Source organism: Zalophus californianus, chromosome 12 (assembly GCF_009762305.2).
Source record: "Zalophus californianus isolate mZalCal1 chromosome 12, mZalCal1.pri.v2, whole genome shotgun sequence".
Classification (NCBI taxonomy): Eukaryota; Metazoa; Chordata; class Mammalia; order Carnivora; family Otariidae; genus Zalophus; species Zalophus californianus.
Window position 1 is genome coordinate 18936028 of NC_045606.1, and position 27689 is coordinate 18963716.

At 40.7% G+C, this 27689-nt stretch overlaps 1 protein-coding gene across 17 annotated transcripts in view; it reads left to right on the forward strand.

Annotated features, from left to right (window-relative positions):
- The window catches only part of SRPK2 (SRSF protein kinase 2), a 247824-nt gene that overhangs the window by 142304 nt on the left and 77831 nt on the right, over positions 1 to 27689 (forward strand). For all 17 annotated transcript variants that reach the window (XM_027574830.2, XM_027574839.2, XM_027574835.1 and 14 more), the window contains one exon: positions 25401 to 25552. In XM_027574830.2, coding sequence (XP_027430631.1) covers positions 25401 to 25552 — 152 coding nt within the window. The remainder of the gene's footprint in view (positions 1 to 25400; positions 25553 to 27689) is intronic.

A 27689-nucleotide genomic window follows, 5' to 3' on the forward strand; every position in this document is an offset into this window, starting at 1 on the left:
CTAAAATAAATAAATAAAATCTTTAAAAAACACAGTTAATTTTATTAGCACTGTTCACAGCTTTTAAATTCTGCAGCAGCGTGGCGCCACGTGGCTCAGTCGTTAAGCGTCTGCCTTCGGCTCAGGTCATGAATCCCAGGGTCCTGGGATCGAGCCCAGCATCGTGCTCCCTGCTCGGCAGGAAGCCTGCTTCTCCCTCTCCCACTCCCCCTGCTTGTGTTCCCTCTCTTGCTGTGTCTCTGTCTGTCAAATAAATAAAATCTTAAAAAAAAAAAAATTCAGCAGCATTGTTCAGTAGAATGCTTTGTGATGGAAACACTCTGTCCAGTGTGGTAAACAAACCCCCTATGTGTAGCTGTTGAGCCCTTGAAATGTAGCTGGTAAGACGGCTGAGTCTTTAGGTTATTTTTTTAAATTATTAAAACTAAAATTTAAATAGCCACATGTGGCTAATGGCTACGTTGGACAAGTTCTAGACGCTACAGGTGTAGAACCTCACTAATCTATTATGTTTTTTAGAAGTGTGAGTTCAGCTATAAGAAAATTCTTATAAGAAATAAGTGCAATATGGTTTTTTGGCAGATATTTTTACTGAATGTATTCTCTCTGTTCTCTAGAGGTCTGAAGAGTGCTTGTTTTCTACATGGAGCCTATTAATCTTTATAAATAAAATTCTTTGTATCTGTAATTACAATGTAAAAAATGGCTGGGCAGATTTTCACCAAATTTAGAAGGTTTTGGATGTTGTGAGTGAAAATATAGGTTGTGTGTCATGCTTAAGAGTGGCTTTGGGGAGCACTATGGCTGTTACCTATAAGAGAATGTCAGATGATGGGAAGCCTTCCTGCCACACTTTGTCCAGGACGTGGAAGAGACAGGAACAACTCGTGGCTTTAAGTATGAATCTTAAATAGAAAGTTACTGGGGCAGATGACCCTAACTGCTGCTTGGTCTCTTTCTGTAGCTGGCTCCGGGGACAGTAGCAGCAGTGATTCTCTAGTGCAAATGGGGTCTTCAGTTACCCACTTTCTTTACAGACAGAAAAGCAAGCCAAAGTTTATTGACAGTTTCTGGATGGTGGCGGTGTTCTAGGTAAATTTAGCTTCATTAACATGATTATGAAAGCTTCAGAAAGGAAAGGGAATCACTTGATTTGATATTTTAACACCCTTTTTATATTTAAGCTCATGTGTGTCTTGAGATTAGCTTTTTTCCTCATGAAAAGTTTAACTTTGATTTAGCAAGTAAACATTTTAAAGTTTTTCAGGTCAGGGAGGATGTTTAGTTCACTTTCGACGGTAGATAAACATACCAAATTCATGAAATATACAACAGGGATAATGGCAAGATGTATTTTTAACTGGCAGTTTGCAGTTCGATTTAGAATTCTGCATGTTCCAAAATGGAAGAAGGTGGCAAGCTGAAACTTGAACCAACCGTAACTGTATGACAAGTGAAGGGTGTGTTCATGGGGTAGAGTGGGTTAAAGTCTTCTTTGAGGAAAGGATAGAGACTCTGAATTCCTAGAAATAACTCCAACAAAAGCTATTTATGATCTTTTTGGAGAAAATGACAGAATATTACAGAGGACATAAAAGCAATCAAATATGGGGACACCTGGGTGGCTCAGTTGATTGAGTGTCCGACTCTTGATTTTGGCCCAGGTCATGATCTTGGGGTCCTAGGCTTGAGCCCCTCCTCAGGCTCTGCACTCAGGGCGCAGTCTGCTTGAGATTCTCTCTCTCCCTCTTCCTCTGCCCCTTGCCCCACTCATTTGCGTACTCTTCCTCTCCTAAAAAAAAAAGAAAAAAGCCCTGGAATATAAAATGAGAGAGGGAAGGGTGATTTAATATTATGTGGACGTTATTAGTCTGTAAATGCTGCTGGGACAATTGGTTATCCATATGGGATAAACTAAAGCTCTACCTCATGCCTTAAAGAACATTTCCAGGTGGATAATTACCTACGTTACCAGCGTACCAGAGCTGAAGATGTGCATGGCTTGTTGATTAGAGTTTTTACTTCTAGGTATACACCTTCAAGCAGTGGGTTCCATATTTTATTCTTTTGTGATCCACTGCATACACAGATCTTTCCATGTAGAACTGAAATTTGTTTAAAGAAACAATACTCATACTAAATCAGTCACACTTTTCTACATTATTCCATTTTTTTATGCTGTTGTTTTTTTTTTAATCTTTTTTAAAAAGATATTTATTTATTTGAGAGAGAGTGAGAATGACAGAGATCACAGAGGGAGAGGGAGAAGCAGACTCGCCACTGAGCAGGGAGTCCGAGGTGGGGCTCGATTCCGGCGCCCCGGAATGATGAATCTTAATGTCGGGATAGCTTACCCGTAGAAGGGTGGGCTGGGGTTAGGAACTGAGGGTCTTCAAGTCTGTCTGTAATAAGTTAGTCCTTAACCTAAAAAGATCTGAAGCAAATGTGACTAAGTGTTACAGTTTGTTAACATTGCATGTGGGCATACCTTTTTTGTATGGAGGGAGGGAGGAAAAAAGGACCAAAGGTGTTGAGGTGAAGCTAGGTTAGTAAGCAGGACCCAGGTCATCAGAGTTGTATTCATCACGTTAAGAATATTTTTGCTTTGGGGCGCCTGGGTGGCTCAGTTGGTTAAGCGTCTGCCTTCGGCTCAGGTCATGATCCCACGGTTCCTGGGATCAAACCCTGTGTCGGGCTCTCACGCGGGGGGTGGGGTGTGTGTGTGTCTCCTTCTCCCTCTGCTGCCACCCCTCCCCCCACTTGTGCACACTCTCACTCTCAAATAAATAAAATCTGTAAAAATATATTTTTGCTTTATCTCAATGGCAGAAAGGTTTATTTTATTTATTTTTAAGGATTTTAAAATTTATTTATTTGACAGAGAGAGAGCGCGCACAACAGCCGGGGACGGCAGGCAGAGGGAGAAAGAGAAGCCTTTCTGCTGAGCCCCGGAAGGGGAAACAGAAGAGCTGGATCAGCTTATAGGTGGTGAATGCAGAGACCTAAGTAGGTCAGGTTTTCTATAGGAAGATGATTATGCTCGTCATTTCTGCTTGATTCCATTTTGAAAGAACTAAAACTAGAATTTTATAATCATTGTTTTTATGTTTACAGAGTGGTATTTCTTTTTATTGGTTTTGATTAAAAAGGTGATTTTTGAATTAAAGATGGAACAAAGAAAGGTACTCAGGTTGTATAACAAAGTACCTGTTTGGATAATGATAGAGATACTGGAGATGATGACAATAGGAAATTGGTTTTGCATCATGATACAATTTACATGTATATACAGAACTTTTAGATGTACCGCTAGGTATTGGGTTAATCTGTTGGGGTTTTTTTTGTTTTAGGCGTTACTTTCTCAAACATTAAAAGAATTTTTTTTTTCTTTAAAGTAGGCTCCGTGCCCAGTATGGAGCCCAATGCTGCGATCGAACTCATGACCCTGAGATCAGCAGTTGGATCTTTATCCCACTGAACCACGGCACCCCCGGACATTAGAATTTTTAATTGTTCACTGTCTTTGGTCTATAATGTTAACTTCTGTTTTCGTTGCAGTTGGTTTCCAGAAGCCAGCTTTGCATTTATTCTTTTATTACTTTATTGTTTTCCTCTGCAACATGAAGGAACTTTGATAAAATCCGAAGTTGACTATTCGAACCAACACCATACATATAAACGGATTTTTTGTGGGAACGTGCTGGAGATGCACCTGGTAGGGGAATGGAAACCAACTTTGCTTCTCTATATCTGCCTTTCTGTGTTGGAGCTGTTACTGCAGAATCTTCAAAGACGCAAACAGGAGTGGTTCTGTGCTTGTCCTCCTATGGTCTCTCCCTTTGTTTGTAAATTAGTACAGTGCCCCCCACAGTGCACAGCACATGCTGGGTCTTTCGTGAATATTTGTTGAATGAAAAAGTGTACCATGGCCAGCATAGAGAGGATTTGAATCTTTCACAGTTTTTAGTGCCTTTTGAAGTTCAGTTATTACTTTATGAAGATAAAATGTTGCTCCTGAGTATTTTTACTTAAAGAAAACAGATAATGGTTCTCAGTGAGTAGGATTACATTAAGTGGCTTTGAATGCTCCCTTAAAATAATTTATGATAGCATGAGCCCTTTGGTGGTGAACCCTTCATTGGTCAGGTGGTTTAATAAAGCATTGATGTGATTTCCAGAAAAACCTTTTTGTTTGTTTAAATTATATATTATCCGGAATTATAAGGTAATAATTTTATTATGTTTGGGTATTTATTTTTAAACATTAAGGGTAGAAAAGGATTTAGTAGACAGTTTTAAAAAATAACAAAATAATTTCATGTTTTTAAAATAAAGAAAATATTAAATGTTTGCACATTTGCTATCTTCAGAATACCTGTGGAGCAAGAACTGCGTTATCCAGGGTTCTTTTGTTCTTCATCTCAACTATCTGAAACACAGGGGAGAGTAAGAACAGGGAGCTTTGAAATTTTGCAGTGTGCAAGACATGGAACCAGGAGCCAGGTGGTTGGAGGTGGTGCTAATCCTGCAGGTGGGGGGCCTGAATGTGTCTGCGGTTAATTAACACGCCAGTGGGATGCAGGAAGCACTGTCCTCACATCTGTGGAGGACACAGACATTTCACAGGGAGTTGATCAAATTGAACTTGATGGTTGAAGGAAGAGTGTAATTTGTCAAGATAGAGTGAGGAAGAATGGATTTTATTAAGCAGAAGGTTGCATGGAGGTGGGAGATATTTAGACATTTGGCATTCTGGTGCAGAGGTGTGGCAGGACGAATTGCAAAGGAGGGGCCTTCAGTTCCATATTGTGCCTGGATTACTGAAATGTGGAGAGCCCGTGATGGGTCAGCACATCAGGAACCTCTTCTGAAGATGCTTTTTCATTTTTGGTGATGTTTGGGAAAGGATCTGGAAGGCAACAGCAAAGAATAGTTGTTGCAGGTTTTTTTGTTTTTTAAGCTGAAGAGAAACACAGATCTTTTTGAAATTATTGCCCTTGAGCCCATTCTGGGCAAGTGGAGTTAAGGTTGTGAGATGTCATGGTCTCATGTCCTCTCTGGACTGTCGGGCCCTGGGCTGAGACAACAGCTCCTCTGGGGTGTCTTTGTGCAGGTCAGTGCCAGACTCAACCACTGCGCCTTACGCCCAGGTCATTTTGCACAAAGAGTAGTTGCATCAGTGGTCAGAGTTTCTTCTGTGCTGTTTGTGCTTTTTAAGAAATTAGTCTTTAAAAAGATGTATTTGAATAAATGCGAAAGCATTTAGATAATGCCTGGCTCATAGCAGTAACTAGAGTTTAGCTGGCTTTTTTTTTTTTAAAGATTTTATTTATTTATTTGAGAGAGAGAGAATGAGAGATAGAGAGCACGAGAGGGAAGAGGGTCAGAGGGAGAAGCAGACTCCCCGCTGAGCAGGGAGCCTGATGCGGGACTCGATCCCAGGACTCCAGGATCATGACCTGAGCTGAAGGCAGTCGCTTAACCAACTGAGCCACTCAGGTGCCCTAGCTGGCTTTTTCTGATTCCAGTGTAGACCCAGCAAAATACTCCAGGAAGTCAGGGTCCGTATCTGTCTTGTTCGCGATAAAACAAACACAGACCTATACAGTATTAGTGTGGTTATTGTTGCATATAAGTGAAAGTCTTTAGAAGTATGTTTTAAGATTCACATTATTATGGTTTCAGCTTCTGTATTTGTATCAGAATGCTCTTTCTCAAAAATGTAAGTAATGATGAAAAACTTACAAGGAATGTGGGGGAACAGTGTTTAAAGAGTTAGCAATACTCAGAATACATACTGAAGTATGTAATCAGTGATTTTGCTGTTAATAAAAATGGTTTTCTGCTTAAAATGCTTATAAAATTGCTTGAATATTGTCTTCAGTAATTGTTAGATCAAATTTTCCTTCAAGAATTGAGTTTTATACTTTGTTGATTATAGTGCCTTTATTGTTTTTTTTTTTTTTAAGATTTTATTCATTAGAGACACAGAGATAGAGAGCATGGGCAGGGGGAGAGGGAGAAGCAGGCTCCCCGCTGAGCCAGGAGCCGGATGTGGGGCTCGATCCCATGACCCTGGGATCATGACCTGAGCTGAAGGCAGCCACTCAACCACCTGAGCCACCCAGGCGCCCTGTGCCTTACTGTTTTATGTAGCACGGGCCTGCTGCTTTCTGTAAGGAAGCCGTCTACTGCTGCTGGGGTTGTGTGGAGCCCGTGCTGCAGTACAGAAGCTCCCTGGTGAGGAGAGCAGAGTGGGTGCAGGTCTCTGTACAGCAGCTTGGCAGTGTGTTTGGTCTGTAAATGTCTGTAATCTTTGATCTGATAGTTGACTCCTGAGACTGTGTCCCAGGAAAATAATTTGTAAAATATAGACAAAGATGTTTGACCAAAGATATTTCTAAACATTATTATATGCAGTCTCCCAAGGCTTGAAACAAAGGAATGGTTAAGTAATTTTGGTAGATGTGTGTCATGATGTAATCTATGCCTGTTAAAATGGCATTTAGAGAGTTTTTAATAACAGAAGAAAATGGTCATGAAAAGAATGGCCTCGAATTATGTAAGGTATACATGGTAAAAGTTGGGAGGACATGCATGGAGGTATTATGGCTTATCTCTGTACACTAGGACTGTAAATAGTTTCTTTATAGATCTGTGAGATATATATATATATATATTTTAAAGATTTTGTTTATTTATTTGACAGAGAGAGACACAGTGAGAGAGGGAACACAAGCAGGGGGAGTGGGAGAGGGAGAAGCAAGCTTCCCGCGGAGCAGGGAGCCCGATGTGGGGCTCGATCCCAGGACGCTGGGACCATGACCTGAGCCGAAGGCAGACGCTTAGCGACTGAGCCACCCAGGGGCCCCTGATTTATATATTTTTAATAATGAACAAAAGTTTTTTTTGTTATCTGAAGAAAAATAAATACTACTTTTTGAGCAGAAATTACCACAGGTTGTATCTTGAATTTGGCAAGGTCGCTCTGGTGAAGGGAGCGATGGGCTGCGTGGGGAGGGGCCGGGCCCTCAGAGATGGGTGCAGGAGGATAGTGTTAAGGCAGGGGGTGACTAAGAGATAGACCATAGGAGAAGTGGCACTGGGAGTCAAGAGAGTCCTCGAAGAATGGTCTGGGGCGTCAATCTTGGCAGACAGGTGTGGTTGGGGTGAAAGTAGGCTCTGGTGTGATGTTGGTTTGAGATCCTAGAGGAAACGTACAGGTTTCTGCACACCGGTTCAGCAGGCCCTTGGAGATGCTTGTCTGGATCCAAAGTAGGGCATGAGGGCTGCTGCAGCTAGCCAGCGAATGAGGTGGGTGAGCACAGTACGCAGCAGGGGAAGTACAGTGACTTGTTCAAGGCCACAGGGCCCATCTTAAATATTTAAGTGAGGTCTGTGAACTTTCCATACTGTGCACTTAACTACTACTTTGTACTTCTCAGATTTTTTGAAAGGAGTAAAATATTACTTAGTTTGTAAAGGCAAGAATATAAAGGCAACAGTATAGTATGGTTTATAGATTTTCTTACTTGGTCAAAAAAATGGTGAGCGGGATTAATAAACCTCTTGGACTAATTCACTCACGTGAAATTCATTTTCTGACTCTACCGACTAAATACTGCAAATATTTTAAACTAATGATTTATAATTTTATCAGTTTCTACTCCTTATTTCTCCCCATTATCAAAAGATTGTTATTTTGGCACTTGTGGTGGTTGTTCCTCCCCTAGCGTGCTCCTTTTAAACATCTTAAACATTTCACGATACCAATTGAAACAAATGAGCCACAGTCTGGGATGACAAAATTAATGCCGGGAATCTGGGTGTCTTGACAGATACAAGTGGTTAAGGTGAAAGTAGAATTAAAATTCTACTAGAATGGTATGCTGCTTTTGGATTCTTTTAGTGATGTGTTTCATATCCTGACAAACTATTGAGCTAGATATCACAAGTCAGACCATCTAAACTATAGATGGACCCGAGGGTTAGGAGAAACAAGAATAATTAACATCTTTTGAGGGGTGGCAGTATTTCGTTTTTTGTCTGCTGATTTGAAAACATAAGTCATTTAAATTAAATCTTACTTCATTTTTCAGGATTTAAATCACATATTATTTGAGGTCTTAAAATTCTCCCTAACAAGTAGTAATGAATAGACTAGCTTGTCTGCCTCTAGGTCAAGTGTACAGTAGTTGGAAATTTTTGCTGTTCTTGCTCCCAGTTTGTGACTGAGTCATTACTAAGAGTCTTTACTCATGAGTTCCTAATGTATTGAAATAGTATCTATTCAACAGAATTTCTTATATTTTCAAATGGAACCTCATTATTTACTGCATATTTGGGGGAAAGAAGGAACTAGGAAATACATTCTTTAATTCAGAAAATTTCTGTGATTCCATTGAAGTTCAGAATCAGTATAAGGTAAGGAAATCAGAGTATTATAGGCATAATGATTTAGAAAGTGCAGGTATACACCTTTTCAATTTGGATTTTTCATTCAGCATATATTATTTCATGTCTATCTTAGTAGGCATCTGTGCGAGGTAAGTAGGCAGTAAGGCGTAGCTCTTGTCCTTGGTCATCTACCATAAGGTCATACCTAGTAAAGAGTGTTGGACCACCCAGCACTGGAAAGCCTGAAGGGAACCTGGTAGAGGAGCTAATTGACCTTCATCAAGGGAGAATCCAGTAGGTGATATGTAAATCCTCTTACATATCCTAGAAAAAGCATGAAGAGAAGGATGGAAAAAAATTGTGTTGTAATTGTATATGGCTCTGGCCTGGGTGGGGCTCTTCAGTTTCTCCAATAAAGAATTCTCTAGACTCCTGCCCAGGGGAAGAGGGTGGAGCTGGGCTTGTGTTTTGGGAGCAGGGTGGAGTAAGGAGTCTGAGATTCTCACTGTTCATCATCAAAACTGCTTCTTATCCCAGTACCTCACTGTGTCCTCTGTGCCTTGCGTCTCCAAAATGTCTGGTCTTCGCCTCAGGAACAGTTGTAATCTGGCTCCTCTGAGGGTCAGAGGGTGTGTGGAGAGGGGGCCAGGGCTTAGTCCAGCCGCCCTTCCCCCGCCCCCACCTCCTGCCAAACCCTGACCGCAGTGCTGAGGCTCTTGTGGTTCCAGGGTGGACCAGTTTCTGGCCAGTGTCTATTTATGCAGTGACTTTTGGTTGTAGCTGCTGTGTTCTTCCTGATGGTTATCTCCTCCATTCACTTTGTTTTCAAAAAATATTGACTTTCTTTTCCTCAATTTTTACTTTTCAATTATCTTTGTTCTTAAGGGTTTTCTTTTTTTTTAAATTATTATTGGAAAGACAGAAGAAAATGCTGTTAGTCATGTTTAAATTAGACATTCTTGGGGCGCCTGGGTGGCTCAGTCGGTTAAGCGTCTGCCTTCAGCTCAGGTCATGATCTCAGGGTCCTGGGATCGAGTTCCGCATCTGGCTCCCAGCTCAGCAGGTAGTCTGCTTCTCCCTCTGCCTGCCACTCCCCCTGCTTGCGCGCTCTCTCTCTCTCTCTCGCTTAACTCGCTTTCTCTCAAATAAATAAATAAAATCTTAAAAAAAATAAATTAGACATTCTTTAGCTATGGTTTTCTGAGATGGAACTCATACATAAGGATATAATTATTTATATTTTAATGGAATTGCTTTTATTTGAAGTGGGTGATGAGGGTAGTAAATTTTAAGAAATATGCATTATTAAAGGGGAGGTCCATTTCCTGAAGTCTTTTGGAGGATTAGAAATTTTTATTTGTATCAGCCATTCTTTGCTTATGTCTATTCATATTTGTTTGCCTGTGCAGTTGACCCTCGAATGACGTGGGTTTGAACTGCACAGGTCCACTTGCACGGATTTTTTCTTTATAAGTACAGTACAGTCCTGTAAGTGTATGTTCCTTACGATTTTATTAATATTTTTGTCCCAGCCTTCTTTCTTGTAAGAATACAATATATAATATATATAACATACAAAATATGTGTTAATCGACTGTTTATAAGGAAGGCATCTGGTCAGCAGCAGTTAAGTGTTTGGGGAGTCAGAAATTACATGCAGATTTTTGACTGTGTGGAGGCTGGTGCTGTCCCTATCACTCACAGTGTTCAGGGGTCAGCTGTGTTTGAATCATAAGCACACTTGAGTGCATTACTGGTAGACATCTGGTAGAGGCGGCGGTGACTCCTTACAGCAGTGATTCCTGACCGTGAGTGTGTACCAGTCTCCTAGTGACTCGTGTCCAGGACACATTCCAGACCTACTGAGTCACAGTCTCCTGGTTCTAGGCTTTGGTTTTTTGGAAAAACTTTCTGTGATTTTGGTCTATAGTCCTCTTTAAGAACTATTGTGTTATAGCTTCTAAAATGAAAGTAGATTAAATATTGCATGGGATTTATATCTTACCAGAAATAAATTCCACATTCTTCATTCAAGGGTGTCAAAATCTGGTCCTAACCTTTTTTCATAGAATTTCTGCCAGTATTCTCCTGTGGGTCCCTTATGTGTCAGCAAAACTGCACAAGCCCTTTCCTGCTGCCATACCTGGGCTTGCTCATGCAGTTCCCTACCCTGAAAATCCTTTCCGGGCTCCTGGGTGCCTCAGTGGGTTAATTATCTGCCCTTGGCTCTGCAGGGAGCCTGCTTCTCCCTCTGCCTCTGCTTCTCTGTCTCTCATGAATAAATAAATAAAATCTTGAAAGAAAGAAAGGAAGGAAGGAAAGGAAGGAAAATCCTTTCCCTCGCTATCACTTTTTTGTTCTTCCTCATAGGTGAGCCTCAGTTGTCACTTCCTTGGGACTTAACTGGCCAGAGAGAACATTGTTGCTTTTCTGTGTATTTTGTTCTTGTCATTGTATCCCCTGGACCTTATTAACAGTATTGGAAACTGTATTGCTTGAATATGTTGTGTGTTAATTAAGAAAATAATCTTTTCAAACCAGTGTCTGCCTTGTTTTATATTATTTTTATACCTGTCTGATATAATCTGTTAAATTCCTAGTTCCATGAATGGAGATACATGTTTTACTCATTTTAGCAATAAAGTAGAGTTCAGTAAATATTTCTTGAATACATAATGGGGTACCTTCTCAGTACTCGGGAAATCAAGCAGAACTTGGAACTGCGGGGTAGAATCACAAAATTTAGGACACAGGGAAGGGGAGAGAATATCCCTCTGTGTTCTGTTTGATCTGAGTTGGTGAGATGCTCAGACTGGTAGAGTACTTTAGTCCCTGCCCTGTCAGAGCTGGGAGTTTGATGTTTTTCAGGATAGTCTTCAGCTATTCGATAAACTCGCACTGAAATGGGACTGTGTTGTCTGTGAATGTGAGAGAGAGTCATTTGTAGTATTTTCCCCCATGGGTGCTAGTCTTAGCACCACTGTATGTTTTGAATTTCTGTTCCACCTTAGGTAAGACTCGTCCTGTGTTCAGCTCTGAAGCTTTGGTTTTCTCCCCTGTTAAGTACTGCCCTCGCGAGGTAGCGCGGCGTCTCACACTAGGCGGCGAAGGTCAGGACTGAGTGCTGTGTGTACTAACGTCAGCGACCTAGGCGTTTGCACTGTTTTATACTTGGTAGTGAAGAGCCCTGGACCGTAACCAGCTGGAGTATGACAGGAGCTTGTGTTAAGAGCATTTCACAGGGGAGAACTCAATGGCAGCAATGATGGTCTTTTTTTTTTTTTCAGGTGGCTTTATTAATGTATAATTTACATACAGGAAACATTTCCCAGTTTGAGGTGTACAGTTCAGTGAGTTGTGAGCATTGTACACATACATGGTGTCCTCAGAATCACAATCATGAGGTAGTGCTCATCGCCACCAATAGTCTCCTTGTGCCCTTCTGCAGCAAGCACCACCCCCAGCCCCTGGCAGTCGTTGATCTGCTTTCCACCACCGTAGTTTGGCCTTTTTAAAAATGGGTCATGTGCTATGTAGTCATTCGTGTTTGACTTTCTCACTTAGCACTTTTTTCGCTTAGCACATGCTTTTAGTTCGTGTTTTTGTACTTATTGTTGATTGTCTTCTTATTGCTGAGTAGTTATTCCGTTGTTTTAGCCACAGTTTATCTTTTCTGCATCATCTTTTGGAGAACATGAAACTGGCACATTATTTGTCTAAGGATTTACTTGACACCTATATCCAAAGTGCACATGAACATGATTTTTCTTGTTTAAAGGGTCATTAAAGTAATGCAGAAAATTAGAACAAAAGACTTGTATTAATTTTTATGGTGATGACATGGCATACAGTGGTGTTTCTTAAATGCGGACCTTGAACCATGTGCATCAGAGTCTGGGGAAAGGGTTGGGGGGTGGGGAGTGTGTTCTTCCAAACATGCACTTCCTGGGCCTTGTCTCCATGCGTCACACTCTGATTAGAGGAGTCTGAATGCGGTAAGTGGGTATCAGTACCAGAGAGGACTCATCCCAGTGGGTGTGCTTATGTATTTTTTCTTTAGCTAGTTATACAACTGAAAATGCAGTTGCTGGCTCCTAACACTTCAGTGATCTCACACTACTGTTGTTTGACAAATTGGCATTCTTTCTTTTGAGATGTCTGGTGACAGTGTGATGTCATTCTGTGTAGGAAATCTGGCTGTTTTCCCCTACTTTTTTCTCTTTGCTTTGGGGTTCTTCAGTTTTACTCTACCTGTGGTTTCTCTTATCTGGTGTACTTTGTGCTTTCTGAATCTGAGAAGTTACATTTTTTTATCAATTCTGGAGAATTGTCAGCTATTATTTCTTCTAATAGTGACTCTCCTCCATTTTCTCCCTTTTTTTGGGAACCCAAATATTATATAAGTTAGACCTTCTCACCCTTTGCTGAAGGTCTTAACCTTTCTTTCATATTTTCAGTCTCTTTATCTTCCTGTGATCTGTGCAAGGTGATTTCTTCAGATCCGTCTCCTAGTCTACTTTAGTCTAATCAGTTTCAGTGAATTTTAAGTCTTATTTTTTTCTGCTCATGCTTTATTTCCTTTATTCTATCGACATTATGGACAACTTACTTTATATTCTATATTCCACAACACTAGTATTTGAAATCTCTTTTTGTTGATTATTTCTTTTGGCTTGCTCGTAGGATTTTGTTTCCTTAAGTGATGATTTGGAAAAAAGATTGTTAAATTACATTTCCACAGTCTAATCACTGAGAATCCCAAGGAGCCCTGATTGAGGATACATTGTTTCCCAAGAGATTTGTTTTTACTTCTTCCTAGGAGTCCTGGGATGACAGTGACCCAGAAGCACTCCAAATTTCTTGGCTTGGGAGGTTTCCAGGATGGGGCAGGTATGATGGAAAATTCGGATGCTAACTCTGGGTGCGGGAAGCATGAGATCACGAATTCTAGGGAGGACTTGCCCTTCCACACTAATCTGAACAAGTAAGAAGTATGGGATCCCAAGTCCATCTCACTGGCTGGTCCTAGGTGCTTGATTCCACTTCTGGTCTTACATCATCCAAGAGCCTGTCCTTGGATATCCAGTCACTTACTTGGAATCCTCATCTACTCTCACTTTATTCTGGAGCCTCTCCCCCTGGGATTGATTTGGTGCTTGCAGAATCTCTTGTTTCCTTGGAAATTGTTTTCTGATGGCTTCTTCAGGTATATCCACCAGTCCTGAGAATGGCCACTGCTACAAAAATAATGTTTATGTGCTTTAACATCTTTGAAGAACTGTATACACAATTCCTACAGTAAGGTTGGTATTAGAGCTAATTGAAACAATTGCCTTCAGAAATAAAGCTGTTATTTAAAATTAGAAAATGGATGAATGAAACTGAAGTTTCAGAGAGGCAGAATGTATTGAGAGGACCATAAATCTTCAGTGATCAAAATTCTGTGCCAGCAATTGTGAATTTTTTCCCCTCTGGGGGATAATCATTTTTAATATGGGAGCAGTTTTGATATGTAAAGCCCATTGTGTGGAACCCTACCTAGCTCACAAGGTCTTCGAGGACTGGGCTTACCTTTACTTGTCAAAAAAGACCTAGTTAAAGTAAGTCATGTGTTAATGGAGAAGATTTATTAAGCAATTTGCTTACTCGTTAAAATATTATTTATTTATTTATTTTTTTAAAGATCTTATTTATTTATTTGACAGAGAGACACAGCGAGAGCAGGAACACAAGCAGGGGGAGTGGGAGAGGGAGAAGCAGGCTTCCCGCTGAGCAGGGAGCCCGATGTGGGGCTCAATCCCAGGACCCCGGGATCATGACCTGAGCCGAAGGCAGACGCTCAACGACTGAGCCACCCAGGCTCCCCTACTCGTTAAAATTTTAAAAAATTCGTGTTGGACATCATTCTCTTCAAAGATGGTTATAACAGCACTACAGCCCCTTTCTCTGTCTTATTGTCTTGTAGAAATATGTGATCATTAACAGCAGAGCTCCTGGTGAAACTTTCCTAAATCTCTGAACTGATCTTGACTATGAAGTACAAGGGTTCAGAAGCAGAGGGGATGAGAGGTGGGACTGATGCTGGCCTTTGCGTTAGTACAGTCACAGATGAACAGAGAGGGCCGGAGGCCCGCTACCCGTGCTACAGGAGGTGCGTCAGCGTCTACGTCTTAGTCACAGCTGGAGCCTGGAGGAGACAGGTTCACTGTCACCACACAGTCAGTGGGTAGGGAAGGGAGGATGCACTTTTATAGACTGCCTACCACCACATGCACAGGCACCCTCCCAGCTGATTGATGTATCACCTCTTTCAGTTATCACCACACTCTGACTTTCCTTCGAGGCCCAGAGAACTTGTCACTGGCTTGAGTTCTTCTAGATTTTTAAGTGATAGAACTAGTATTCAAACCTGACCACAGCCTTTCTACGGGAAAGCTGCATGGCATTTGGACTTTGACCTTTATCCTAACTCTCTGGTTCTAAATTAGAATTCTTTAGTAAATTCTCCCTAGGTGAACTGGAGGGAATAGGGTGTCATAGGCGTGAACTGCTTTCCCAGCATCTAGTTTCTCTTTCCTTACTTTCCTTTCCTGTCTTTATAAGTTAATAATTTATTTCAGTAGGCATGCCATGGTACCAAATTGAATCAAGTATGAAAGGAGGATAAGGAATTTTGGAAAAGTTAATTCCTTTCCCTGATCAGCAGTCATTGAGTTCATTTCCCTGCAGAGAGCCATCACTGTTAGTCTCTTGTTGCTCCATCCAGAGATACTAACACGAGGCACGTGCTTCTTGACTCTGTAAAACACATGGGCTTGCCTTACACAAATGCTCTGCACCTTTGTGTTTATCAGTGGCATGCCCTCCCTATTAGTATACAGAGAACTGCCTCATTATTTTTGTGTAACGCCTTTATTGAGAGAGAACTCACCTACTATAAAATTTACCCATTTAAGATGTACAATTCAAAGGTTTTCCAGTACACTTAGAGTTTTGCAACCATCACCAACCACTTAATTTTAGAACATTTTCATCACCTTCGAAAGAAACTCTTACACTTGACTAGTCATCCCCATTTCCTCCCATCCCCATAAGCAGCTGTTGATCGTCTGTCTATTCTGGGAATTATGTAGAAATGGAATCAGTCACCATGATCTCTGGTGACTGGCTTCTTTGATTTACCATAATGTTTTAAAAGATAATCCACGTTGTAGCCCCTGTAAGTACTTCATTCCTTTTGATTGTTTTATTGCTGTTAACGGACATTTGGGTTGTTGTTCCTTTTGGCTATTATGAGTAATGATGCACTGAACATTTATTTACAAGTTATATTTTTAGTTTCTCTTTGTTGTTATATACCTAGTAGTGGAATTGCTGGGTCATATGGTAACTCTCTTCAACATTTTGAGAAATTGCCTCCAGTTTTTCAAATGTTTTCAAAATGGCTGCACCATTTCCTTTCTCCTAAGCAGTATATGAGGTTTCTAATGTGAGCACATCCTTGCCATCACATGCTATTACCTGTCCTGTTGATTATTACTGGTTTGTGATTATTATCCTCGTACTTGTGAAGTGGTATCTCGCTGTGGTTTTGATATTCATTTTTCTAATGGTGGATGATGAACCTGTTTTCTAGGAGATTTATATAGTTTTAGATCTTAACATCTAGGTCTTTGACCTATTATGAGTTATTTTTTTTGTATGACATGAGTTAGGAGTCTTCCTTTATTTTCCACATGGATATTCAGTTGTCCCATCACTTTGTTGGGACTACCCTTGTTCAAAAGACTACCCTTGTTGAAAGATCCATTGACTGTGGAGTATGAGGGTTTATTTCTGGACCCTCAGTTCCCGTTGATCTATATGTCCATCCTTATGTCCATACCACGCTGTCTTGATTACTGTACCTTTGTAATGAGTTTTGAAATCAAGAAGTGAGTCTTCCAGTTTTTGTTCTTTTTCAAGATTGTTTTGGCTATTCTTGGCCCTTGCATTTCCATATGAATTTTAGGAATGGCTTGTCAATTTCTGCAAATAAGCTGGCTGTTATTTTGCTGGGGATTGAATTGAATGTGTAGATCATTTTGGGGCATATTGTCATCTTAAGAGTATTAAATCTACAGTCCATGAATATGGGATGTCTTTCTGTTTGTTTAGGTCTTCTTTAAATTCTTTCAATAATGTTTTTTAGTTTTTACTGTAGAAGTTTTGACATTATTTTGTTGAATTTATGCCTAAGTACTTCATTCTGTTAGATGCTATCCTGGATGGACTTTTCTTAATCTTATTTATCTCATTCTTTCTGGCAGAGTTGTGTTGTATGTGTGCCATAATCTATCAGGTTTTTTTTTTTTTTTTTAAGATTTTATTTATTTATTCATGAAAGACAGAGAGGCAGAGGGAGAAGCAGGCTCCCTGCTGAGCAGGGAGCCCGATGTGGGGCTCGATCCCAGGACCCCGGGATCATGACCTGAGCCTAAGGCAGACGCTTAACCATCTGAGCCACCCAGGCGCCCTCTATCAGGTGTTATTAATAAGTCCTCTCTTGATGCACATTTGGGTAATATATTGCTGCTTGCAGACATTGGGACTGTATCAGTAAGATGAATTCCAGTTGAGGTGTGCTGAGCCAAAGGGTATTCAGACACTGGAATCATCTGTCAAATTTAAAATGAATATACACTCCGTGTTTATAATTTTACAGCTTATTTTTGAAACTTCTAGTAGTGGGCTTTATAGAAAAATATTCCAAACTCTTTAGTTGATATTATTTATTTATTAAAAATAATGATATGCTGGAAGTAGTTCATGCTGTTAGAATATTGCCCATAGCAGTGTTGTCCAATAGAACTTTCTGTGGTGATGGAAGTGTTCTGGATTTGCACTGCCTAATACCATAGCCACCTGTTGTATGTGGCTGTTGAGTGCTTGAAATGAGGTTAGAGTGATTAAGAACTGAATTTTTAAATTTTATTCAGTTTTAATTAATTTGGCTAGTGGCTATTGAATTGTATAATTATAGTTGCTTTTAGATTTAAAACTTGTAGGTAGAAGTTTGCAGAAGCCTTGTCCAAAGTGGTACATGTTGCATTATTTCCTGAGTAGCAATGAGGCAATCATGAGTGGTTATGGTAAGTTTCATCAACATATAGGTCTCAGTAAACAGTTCTTTATTTGTAGCAATTTATCCTGTAACCATCTGACTTTATTGCCTACAAACAGAGCTTTTAGATAGAAGCACATATGGGTCCTAGGTTTGCTAGTTCTTTTTTCTTTTTCTTTTTTAGTGTATAGGTCATCCTAATGTAAAAGGTAGGCTTACATGAGGTTTTTATACATGCATATTCTTTAAAATCTGTATGTAAAATATATGAATCTATATTGCTGATTAGTATGGGTCATTGCTGTGGATTTTAAGCTGGTGCCTTCATAACCTTGTACTCTGAACTAGGCTCTGCCCTGGGCCCTTTCATTCATCATTTCTCCTTGGCATTCTCACTTGCTTTGGAAAAGGCTGTAGCTACCAGCTGCTTGCTTATGACCTCTACCTTTATTTATAGCCCAAACTTTTATATTTTAGCTGTAGATTTTATATACCAAGCAATCCACTGTATTCCTACACGGCTGGGTGTCCCATATGCCTCTCAAACTGAGATGAACTAAAAGAAAAGGAAGTTTTCTCTGGAAGCTCTTCCTCCTCCTCCTGGTTCTGTTCCCTATACCTAATGGTAATGCTGTCTTACTACCCGAAATCTAGGAGGCAAAGACCCACCTCCAGCAATTGAATTACCAAGTTCTGAGTTCATGTTTTTATCCTCTCTTCTTTGCGCTCCTCACTAGTTTCCTTGCTTCTGGCTTTTATCCTTTATACCCATTCCACACATACCAATTCCGTATGTTCTTGTCAGAAAGCAAATCTCTTATATTTCAGTGGCTCCTACCTGCTGTGAGGGTAGAGCCCAGACTCCTTAGAACGGTGCTGTGGGTCATTCCTCTGTGAGCTGATTACGGCAGAACCTCTTGCACTGTCTCCAGCCACGCCACTGCAAAGGCTCTTTTAGGCCTTTGTGCTTCTGGTCACCTTGTGTCCTGGGCCTTGGGCCTCCTCCTGTCTGCTACCCCCACCCTCCATGCTTTGTTCTGCTCAGTCTCTTAAGATCACTCCCAGCATGTAGATGTTTCTGCCATTTCCCCCTCCATGAGAATACCTGGAGAGCATTGCTTGTGTTCACGTATTCATGTTGACATGCATTTCACCTCTCCTTGTTAAACTGTGCATCCCTCAGTGCTGGGCTCCTGGGAAACCTTTGCTGGGATGTAGACCCTCTTCTATTTGTGGGATCAGTGGATGTCTTTTTACATGTCTCTGAACTCTGGCTTAAACTTTTCTGTCAGTCTTCTTCCATTTCAGTAGTAATATTTCTCCCAGGTCCCACTAATGTTTTATAAAATATTCACAGTACCAGTAACTTAAGAAGTATGTAGCCCTGATATATGTTGTTAGGTGATCGAACAGTTAACTCCTTTCTTGTCTAAGATGTTAATAAGTTGGGAGGCAGGTCTGTTTACTTCTTCATCGACTTTTAGGTGGCTGTGTTCCATATTCTAGAAAACAATGTAGTCTTAGAAAATAAGTCTAAATGTCTTTATGATTGTTTCTGTTAGAATTTGGAGCATACGTTTTTTGCTTTTTTTGTTTTTATTTGTTTGATTTTTACCTGCCTATGCCCAAAAAAGAATTTGGCTTCCATTCTTGAATACCCAGCTTCTTAATTCCTCTGGCCATTTTAATTATTTAAAAAAACCCAGACCTCGCTGTTGAGGCCAAAATCTGAGAAATTAACATGAACTGCTCTATTACTTACTAAGAACTTGCTTGGCAGCTGTATTCATTTTCTATTGCTGTGTAACAAATTACCACACACTTAGCAGCCTTAAACAATACCCATTTAGTAGCTCATAGTTCTGTAGGTCAGAAATTAGGACTGCACAGCATGGCTGGATTCTCACTGGACTGAAATCAAGCTGTTGGCCAAGACTGCGGTTCTCTGTTGGGGCTCAGAGCACTCTTCCAAGATCATTGGTCATTGGCAGAACTCATTTCCTTGCATTGAAGTCCTTGTTAGTCCTTCTAGCTGTTGGCCGGGCACTGTGCTCACTCCCAGAGGTCGCTGGAAATTCCTTGCTCTGTGGCCCCGATGCGTAGTTCACAGCATGGATGTTTGCTTTCTTCTCCGCCAGCTGGAGCACGACTCTTTGACTTCTGTGACCAGCTACAGAAAACCCTCTCCTTTTAAAAGGCTCATGTAATTAGGTCAAGCCCACCCAGCATAGCTGCTCAGTTGCCATGTAACATAATATCTTGATAAGAGTGGTGTCTTATTCACAGGATCTCCCCACCTTCAGAGCAGTAGGGATTTCTGCAAGGGTGAGGGTCACTGGGGCTTAGTTTGGGAAGTTGGCCTACCACAGCAGACACTTAACGTTCAGGTTTGATTTACACAAAGTTTGGAAGTTTTTTCATTAGGGAAGACCTACACCTGAAATCGTTACGGTTTTTTTCTCTTTAGCCATGTAGCTTCACCCAGTGTTACGGCAAGGCTTTTTGGATAAACTTTTGAGAGAAAGTGTGTATTGATTAGTTCTGTCCTTAAGCAGAAATGGCAGATTGCATATTTCTCTGGCTGTTCACCATCAAGAAGGAGAGAGTTGGAGGGAGGGAAGGAGTGAGTTTTAGATTGGGTGGTGGACATGGGAAAGAAAACAAAATTTGGCTTTATATGAATGTTCTAGGAGAAGTTCATTTTGAACTTTCTTTTAATATTTTGGTTAAAGTGAATGAATTAATTTCTTAAAATTAGTGTCAGTTGCCATTTAGGTTGATAATAAAGGAAAGGACTTCTTTTTCTGCCAAATGTGAAGTTTACTTGTCCTTTTCTCTGCTCAAAAGAAATAGCAGCTAGAAGGAAGTCGGGACTCCCGTACGGTTGCCATGACAATGTGGGGCCTAGGACGCAGGCATTTTGCTAGGGTTCACTTTTCCTCCCTTGTGGGCAGAGCAAATGTACATGAAAAATACAATATGCAGTAGATAAGCATGGTAAAATCATCTTAGTATTATAATATTTAAGGAAAATAGTTTGTTTTTTAAACGGCATTTTTTGATCATCCTATTTGGAGTGGTGAGAATATTTAGGTGTCCTTTGTAGGGAAAAATGAATATAATTCTTAGTGAAAAATATAAATGATGAGTTGGAATTTTGTTTCTAAATTTTTTATTCTAGTCGCTGGGGTGGTGCCTTGTTGATGTTATATGAGAACATGTTCTTTAAATTAGTTTACAGAACTACATTACTACTTTTCATTGTCAGTGTGGCTGGGCAGTTGTTAAGGAGACCATTTTCTAAATCTAAATGTAGGTGTTTCTAATTTTTCTTGTAGGCGTGTATGTTCTGAAGTAGACATTAAAAGATAGAGTTGTGTGTGTGTGTGCTTTTGCTTTAAAACAAAACAAAACAACAGCTTTTTGAAGCTGCTCCATACCTGTTAACAGTTAATCCCCATTCCCCTTTCTTTTCTCTTTCCCCTACCGCCAGCCTTCAGCAACCACTAATTTACTCTGTTCTCTATACATTTGCCTGGTCTGGACATGTTTATGTCAAATGGAATCCTATACCATGATCTTTGATGGCTGGTATTTTTCATTTAGCGTAATGTTTTTGGGTCACCCATGTGGTAGCATATGTCAGTACTTCATTTCTTTTTATTGCTTAATAATATTACATTTTATTTTATTTATTCATTTATCAGTCAATGCACATTTTTTGTCTATTATGAATAATGCTGCTATGAATATTTTTGCACAAGACTGTGTGGGGACATGTGTTTTCATTTCTTTTGGGTATATACCTGGAAGTGGAATTGTTGGGTTTTATGATAACTCTAAATTCAACCTTTTTAGGAACTGCCAGACTACAAAGCAGCTGGGCCATGTAACACTCGTGCTGCAAATTCAGGGTTCTAATTTCTTCAGGCTCCACAATACTTGTTATTGTCTGTTTTGCTTGTGTTTATTTTTAAATTATACCCATCCTATTGGGTATGAAGTGTATCTCATTGTGGTTTTGATTTTCATTTCCCAAACAACTAGTGATGTTGAGCATCTTTTCATTTGCTTATTGGTCATTTACAGGTCATCTTTGGAAAATGTTCTAATCTTCTTCCTATTTTTAAGTTGGTTTGTCTTTTTATTGTCAAGTTTTTTTTGTCAGCGCAGGCGCATAACGACTGAGCCACCCAGGTGCCCTTGCTTCTAGTAATTCTTATATGAAATAATTTCTTGATGGTTTTCATCAGGACTGATGAAAAGATTTTTTTTTTAAAAATCTGTTGATATATTTCATGAGTATGTATTTGGTGATACCAACTGCTGCGTCTGGATCTGTTAAATAGTTGAGATTTAACCAGGCTTTGTAATACTGTAGAAGCCACGAAAAACCACTGTGAAGAAGGCAGCCTTAAAGATGGTGTGGCTTGGTCCATACAGCTGCCCTAAGGCAAATTTACTTGTGTTTCTCCTGTGTGGGAGCAGTAACAAGGATGGGTGGGATGAAACAGAACCATGATTGGGCCTTTCACATTGCTCTGAGCCTTACTATGATGAGTTGAGTGATTTAATTATTGGTGATGATTGATGTGAGGCAAAAAAAATCACAGGGCGCCTGGGTGGCTCAGTCGGTTAAGCGTCTGCCTTCCGCTCAGGTCATGATCCCAGCGTCCTGCGATCGAGCCCCATGTCGGGGCTCCCTGCTCTGCGGGGAGTCTGCTTCTCCCTCTGCTCCTCCTCGTACTCATTCTCTCTCTCTCAAATAAATAATAAAATCTTAAAAAAGGAAAGAAAAGAAAAATCCACAGTCATTGGGTGACCAGGAATCTGTCCTCTGGTGTTGGTGCTCTGAAGGGTCTAGAGTAGTGCTGTCCTGGAGAAATACCATGTGATCCTAATTTGTAATTCAAAGTGTTCTAGTAGCCATATTAAAAAAAGTAAAAAGAATCAGGTGAGTTTAATTTTAATAATATAGTTCATTATATCCCAAACATTATTGTTTTAACATGTGATAAATATAAAATTATTAATAAAATATTTTACGTTTTTTGTATGAAATATTGGAAATCCAGTATGTATTTTTACACTAATCTTGGTTTGGGTGAGTCACATTTCGAGTACCCGCATGTGGCCTGCGGCTACTGATTAGACAACATAGTCCTAGATGCTTTGATATGATAGCCAGTTGAAATATTACGTCAACATTACTCAACTTCCTTCATACTTCAAGGTAGCCGACTCATCCCTTTAACCTGAGAGAACTGACTTGGCTCTGGGGAGCTTTCTGCCTGCCTGTTCAATGTGGTCCTCACTGGGGGATGGGAGGTGCCTGTTCATTGAGACCAGAGGGTCTGAGAATTTTGTTAAGCAGTGTGGGCATCTCACCAAATGGGTAAAGAGTGATTAAAAGAAACACATTGTGATGAAGGTATTTGAGCCTCTCAAATGAGTAAAAATGGGCCCATGAGAATTAGAATTTCTTCTCTTCTCACAAATACAATCTGCTCCATAAAGATGAAGCTAAATACAGAAAATACTGTGAGAGCAGTGGATCTCAAATGGGCATGACTTTGTCCCCAGGGGAGTTTTGATGGTCACAGCTGGGGGTGGGGGATGGGATGTCACTGACATTAGTGGCTTGAGGCCAGGGCTGCTGGTAATATCCTACAGAGGACAAAACATCCCCTGCTACAGCAAATTACCTGGCCAGCTGTCAGAAGTGCAGAGCTCTGTGGAGCCTGCCACTGGTAGAACAAGATCCTCCAGTTATGTTCTGCTCATTGCTTGTTCCATAGTTTCTATAGGGAATAGAACACGTTTTCTTTTAAATTTGGAGAATCTCCTCGCTTATTCATATAAAATTTCTAAGGAAGAAATAGCTAACTTTCAAAGCGTTTCTGATGGAGCAGATTTGTCAGCTGGGTGGGTTCTGCTCACAGCCCGGAAGAGTGAATGGGTCGTGTAGCCCATTCATCTTGCTAACCTTCCCTTTCTTCTGGAGAAGCCGTGAGATGGTACAGTCCTCTGCTGCCTCCCCTTCCTCGGACCTGTCTTTTGTCTGGACCATTCAACTTGCAGGAAGAGCACGTATGTTAGAAAGAGAAGGAGCATTTGCAAGACTGCAAGAAAAATGACCACACTTGCATAAGGTCTGTTGGATGTATTTTGGACGTATTTGGAGCAGTGATGTGGGTGTTTGGTTGTGACTCTTACAGTGCTCCATCATGAGCAATGGTTAACTCAGAATGTGACCACCAGTACGCTCCTAGTGTTTGTCACCCAGAGGGCTGTAACTTTGAGTCTTCATAAATTCTAGCAAGTAGAAATCAGTACAAGTCATTTTTAGCGCATAAGCATTCGTTAGTTCTGCCAAAGGTAGTCCTACTTGCTGGTGTTTGCCTTTAAGGACCCCCCCCAGCCCCACCGTTCCTCACAACTGCTGGCCTTTCACCCCTGCCCTCCTTCATTGCTTGTGGCAGTTTGAGTTTGGGGGCGAATCGCATAAATGAATCCTGTAGCTAACTTAGGCTAAAGGCAATATAGTAAGGGCTATTTGGGGGATCTTAGAGGTCCAGTTTGGAAAGGGGCAGCGGACAGGGCAGCTCTGCTGGCACTGCCTCGTACTAGCAGATGAACGTGTCCCCTGTGACCGCTGACCTGAAGGCACCAGGGCTCTCGAGTGAGCTCTGGCTGGCTGTGCCCTCGGCTGTACCACCGGGAAGAGCGGAGCTAGAACCAGCCTTCTGTTGTGCAGAGAGCAGTGGCATCGCAAAGGGTGCTGGGAGGAGGGGAGCATGAATGCTGGGCAGGCCAAAGATAGGAGCACTTGTCTACCACATTAGTGCTTGTGGGATCCCCCTTGCTCCCCAGACTAGAGACCCCCTGCTCACCTTTTACCTCCCCATTTCCTACCCACACAGCTCTGGCCCCCTCAGGGAGAGCAGTGGTTGGTCCCATTGCTAGGGCAGCTTGTCGTAGTTTAAGGGAGAGATGTGCTTCTAGTGCCTACGTTGTGACCTTAGGTTCGAGTTTCCCCAGAAGGACGTGGTTAGAAATAGCAGTTAAATTTTATAGTAAGTGAAAGCTTGATTTTATAGAATTGCATTATGAATGCTTTATTTAAGCAAATGTATTCAGTATGCTCTTGAGTTTCTGGGTACTTGAAAAAAGGGTTATATCTGTAATCTCTCAAGCTTAAAAAATTTTTTTTTGCATTACAGGTTTCTCATCTTTTGTAAAAGAGTATACTTAATCATCATTGAGCCTTTATGTGACAATTAGAAATGACCATTTTGCAAACCTGGCATTAATGTATGGACTGTATCTGTGTTTGACAGTGGGTGTTCTCTTTAATTTCCAGGGGGGCAGTGTTCTTGAGGTTGATAGATAACTGAATTCCTTAATGAAAATAACTGTACATCAGGTACAGCATATGTTAGCTTTTAGAAGTCATCATCCAGGAAACCTAACCACATTCTTAACTATTTCTATGGGATTTAATTTTAAAATAATGGAAAATAAGTCCTTTTTAAAATTCAGGGCTGCTTTCATCTGCCTTTTTATAATCTCTGTGGGATGTGTTCTAACTAATAAGGCTGTGTATCATGGGGGCAGGGTGAATACTCTTTCTATTTCACTTATATTTCATAATATTGTCAGGACTTAAGAAATACTGAATCTCTGAGTGAAAATGTGTCTGCAAAGTATAATTTTTCCTCCTGACCTGTATGTTGAAACATGACTTGAATTCAGCTAAAATGACAAAGTGACATTAATCAACATTTCTTTTTAGTGTGTGACACGTTTTATTTTTTTCTTGCATTAAGAAACTCTTATGTGTGTCCATAATGCAAGATTGACTTCGAAGTAAATAGGAATTTTCCTTCCACTCTTTCAGGCCGGAGCCTCAGCAGAAAGCTCCCTTAGTTCCTCCACCACCGCCTCCGCCTCCGCCACCGCCTCTGCCAGACCCCGCACCCCCAGAGCCCGAGGAGGAGATCCTAGGATCTGATGATGAGGAGCAGGAGGACCCTGCTGACTACTGCAAAGGTGATATGCTTGCTGCTGCTGGGCCGTCAGGGGTTTGTCAGGGGTTTGTCAGGGGGAGTGAATGAGGCAAATGGTTTGTTCTTTATTAAATTAATCTCTTAGTGTCAATACCATTTTTAATTTCTAGGTCATTAAATGTAGAATGATACCCAAAAATGTAAGAGATATCAGAAGGAAAACAATAAGAGATGGAAAATATAAATACGTACATACATACTCTGAGTACTTCCTAGAGGATTTAAATCTACCAATAGAATTAAAGATAGTATTAAACAACAATTAAAGAGAAAAACATAATAAGCCATCTAAGAAGAGCATAGAGACTTGAAGTTACCAGGCTCCTGAGGGGAGCCAGTTTAACTGTTGCGCGAGCCATTTGACTTTAAGTTTTCAGGCTGCTAAGATTAACAAGGAACCAGCCCTTTCTCTGTATAGCATTGAATTACATAGTATTCATTGTCCGTGGAAAGAAAGCCTGCTCATTTGTTTACAGAAACAGGCTTTTTCCTGGCATTGTGCTCAACGAAAAAGACATTCTGTGGGTTGTGTGACATAGTGGATTATGTTTTTAGCTGCGATTTCGCGTAAGACACAGAAATTACTTAAGTGAAGGACGCCTGGGTGGCTCAGTTGTTAGGTGTCTGCCTTCGGCTCGGGTCGTGATCCCAGGGTCCTGGGATCGAGCCCCACATCGGGCTCCTTGCTCCACGGGGAACCTGCTTCTCCCTCTGCCGCTCTCCCTGCTCGTGCTCTCTCTCTCTGCTCGTGCTCTCTCTCTCTCTTTCTCTGACAAGTAAATAAAATCTTAAAAAACTACTCAAGTGAAGTGTTCCTGTATTGATGCTTCCTAAAGATCAAGAACATAGAGTTAAACTCCTAAAAGGCAAGCATGTTGTATGATGAATATTGAGAACAATTGTATACGTATACGTTGTGTAGACTGGTCTCTGAGAATGCAGGAGAAAGGGAAGTTGCTGTGTCCGTTTGACTCCTCTTTTTACTTAACTTACTCATCTGGAGTTTCACTCTCTCTAATAGAAAATTATCACAGTCTGGTAGTCTGAGCTTCTGAACATTTGTTGAAATACTGATTTGCTACAGATTAAGTTAAATATAAATCAGATTCTGTACAGAATAATAATAGATAGCAGAAGATGGATGCCTGTTCAGGCCATAGAGCATTAATGAATCTCTGGCTCTGGAGTGCCTTGTATGAACTTATTAGTGATTGCAGGCTATTTTTGTATTGGTTATGGAACATTGTACTTTTTAGTTACCTATTAAGAGGAAGAGAAAATTATGTTCTGCTGTAAAAGTTCAAGAACTAATCTTCCACTCTAACCTGATATGGGTTTCTACACATGGAATCTGTGTTTTCTTTAGAAAAAGGAAGTAGATCTTTAGCATTTTTATGAGGAGTGACTTTGCCATCTAATATGGAATATAACAGTCTGTGGAAAGGTGGAAAGAAGAGGTTTTATATCTTCCCTCTTACTCTGCATTTCTTGGTTCAGAAATGAAGTTGTTTGAAAAGGAGATGTGGGCAGTTGTCTTTCGATTTTACTGCTTGGGCCAAAGCATTAGGTTGGTTGTGTAGGAACATTTCTTTTTAGCACGTGGGCCCCACCATGCTAGAAGGAGCACCCTTTGCCTCATATCTGGCCCTGCAGTATGTGGGTCAGGAGACGTAACCAGTACTCTTATTTATCCCTTTACCATCTCTGTAGATCTGCACAGTGGACACCTCAGACTGAAATACAAGGCTGTGAATGGAAGATTTCACAGTCAGGGCTGATTTTAGGTAACATTTACTGAACTCTAAACATCTTAAGAGTATTAAAGTCAGCCTCACTAAAGCATGTGAGAGATAGAAGTTTCTCTCTCTCTTTCATTCCCGACTTTGGTAAGTAACCTGTGCTTCTAGTCAGCATTACACATAACAGATGCCTTACTCAGTGAATTTTGTATATAGATCAGAACCGTTTCTCTAAGGTAACCGACGCAAATGCATTCAAGGAGTCTGTGGAACTGACTGGGAATGTCTGGGACAAGAACTGTGCCCCACCCTCACCCTCCAGCCATGAACAGAGTTTAAGTTTTCAACATGTTGCTTATTCATCCCTGAGTTATTTAGTGT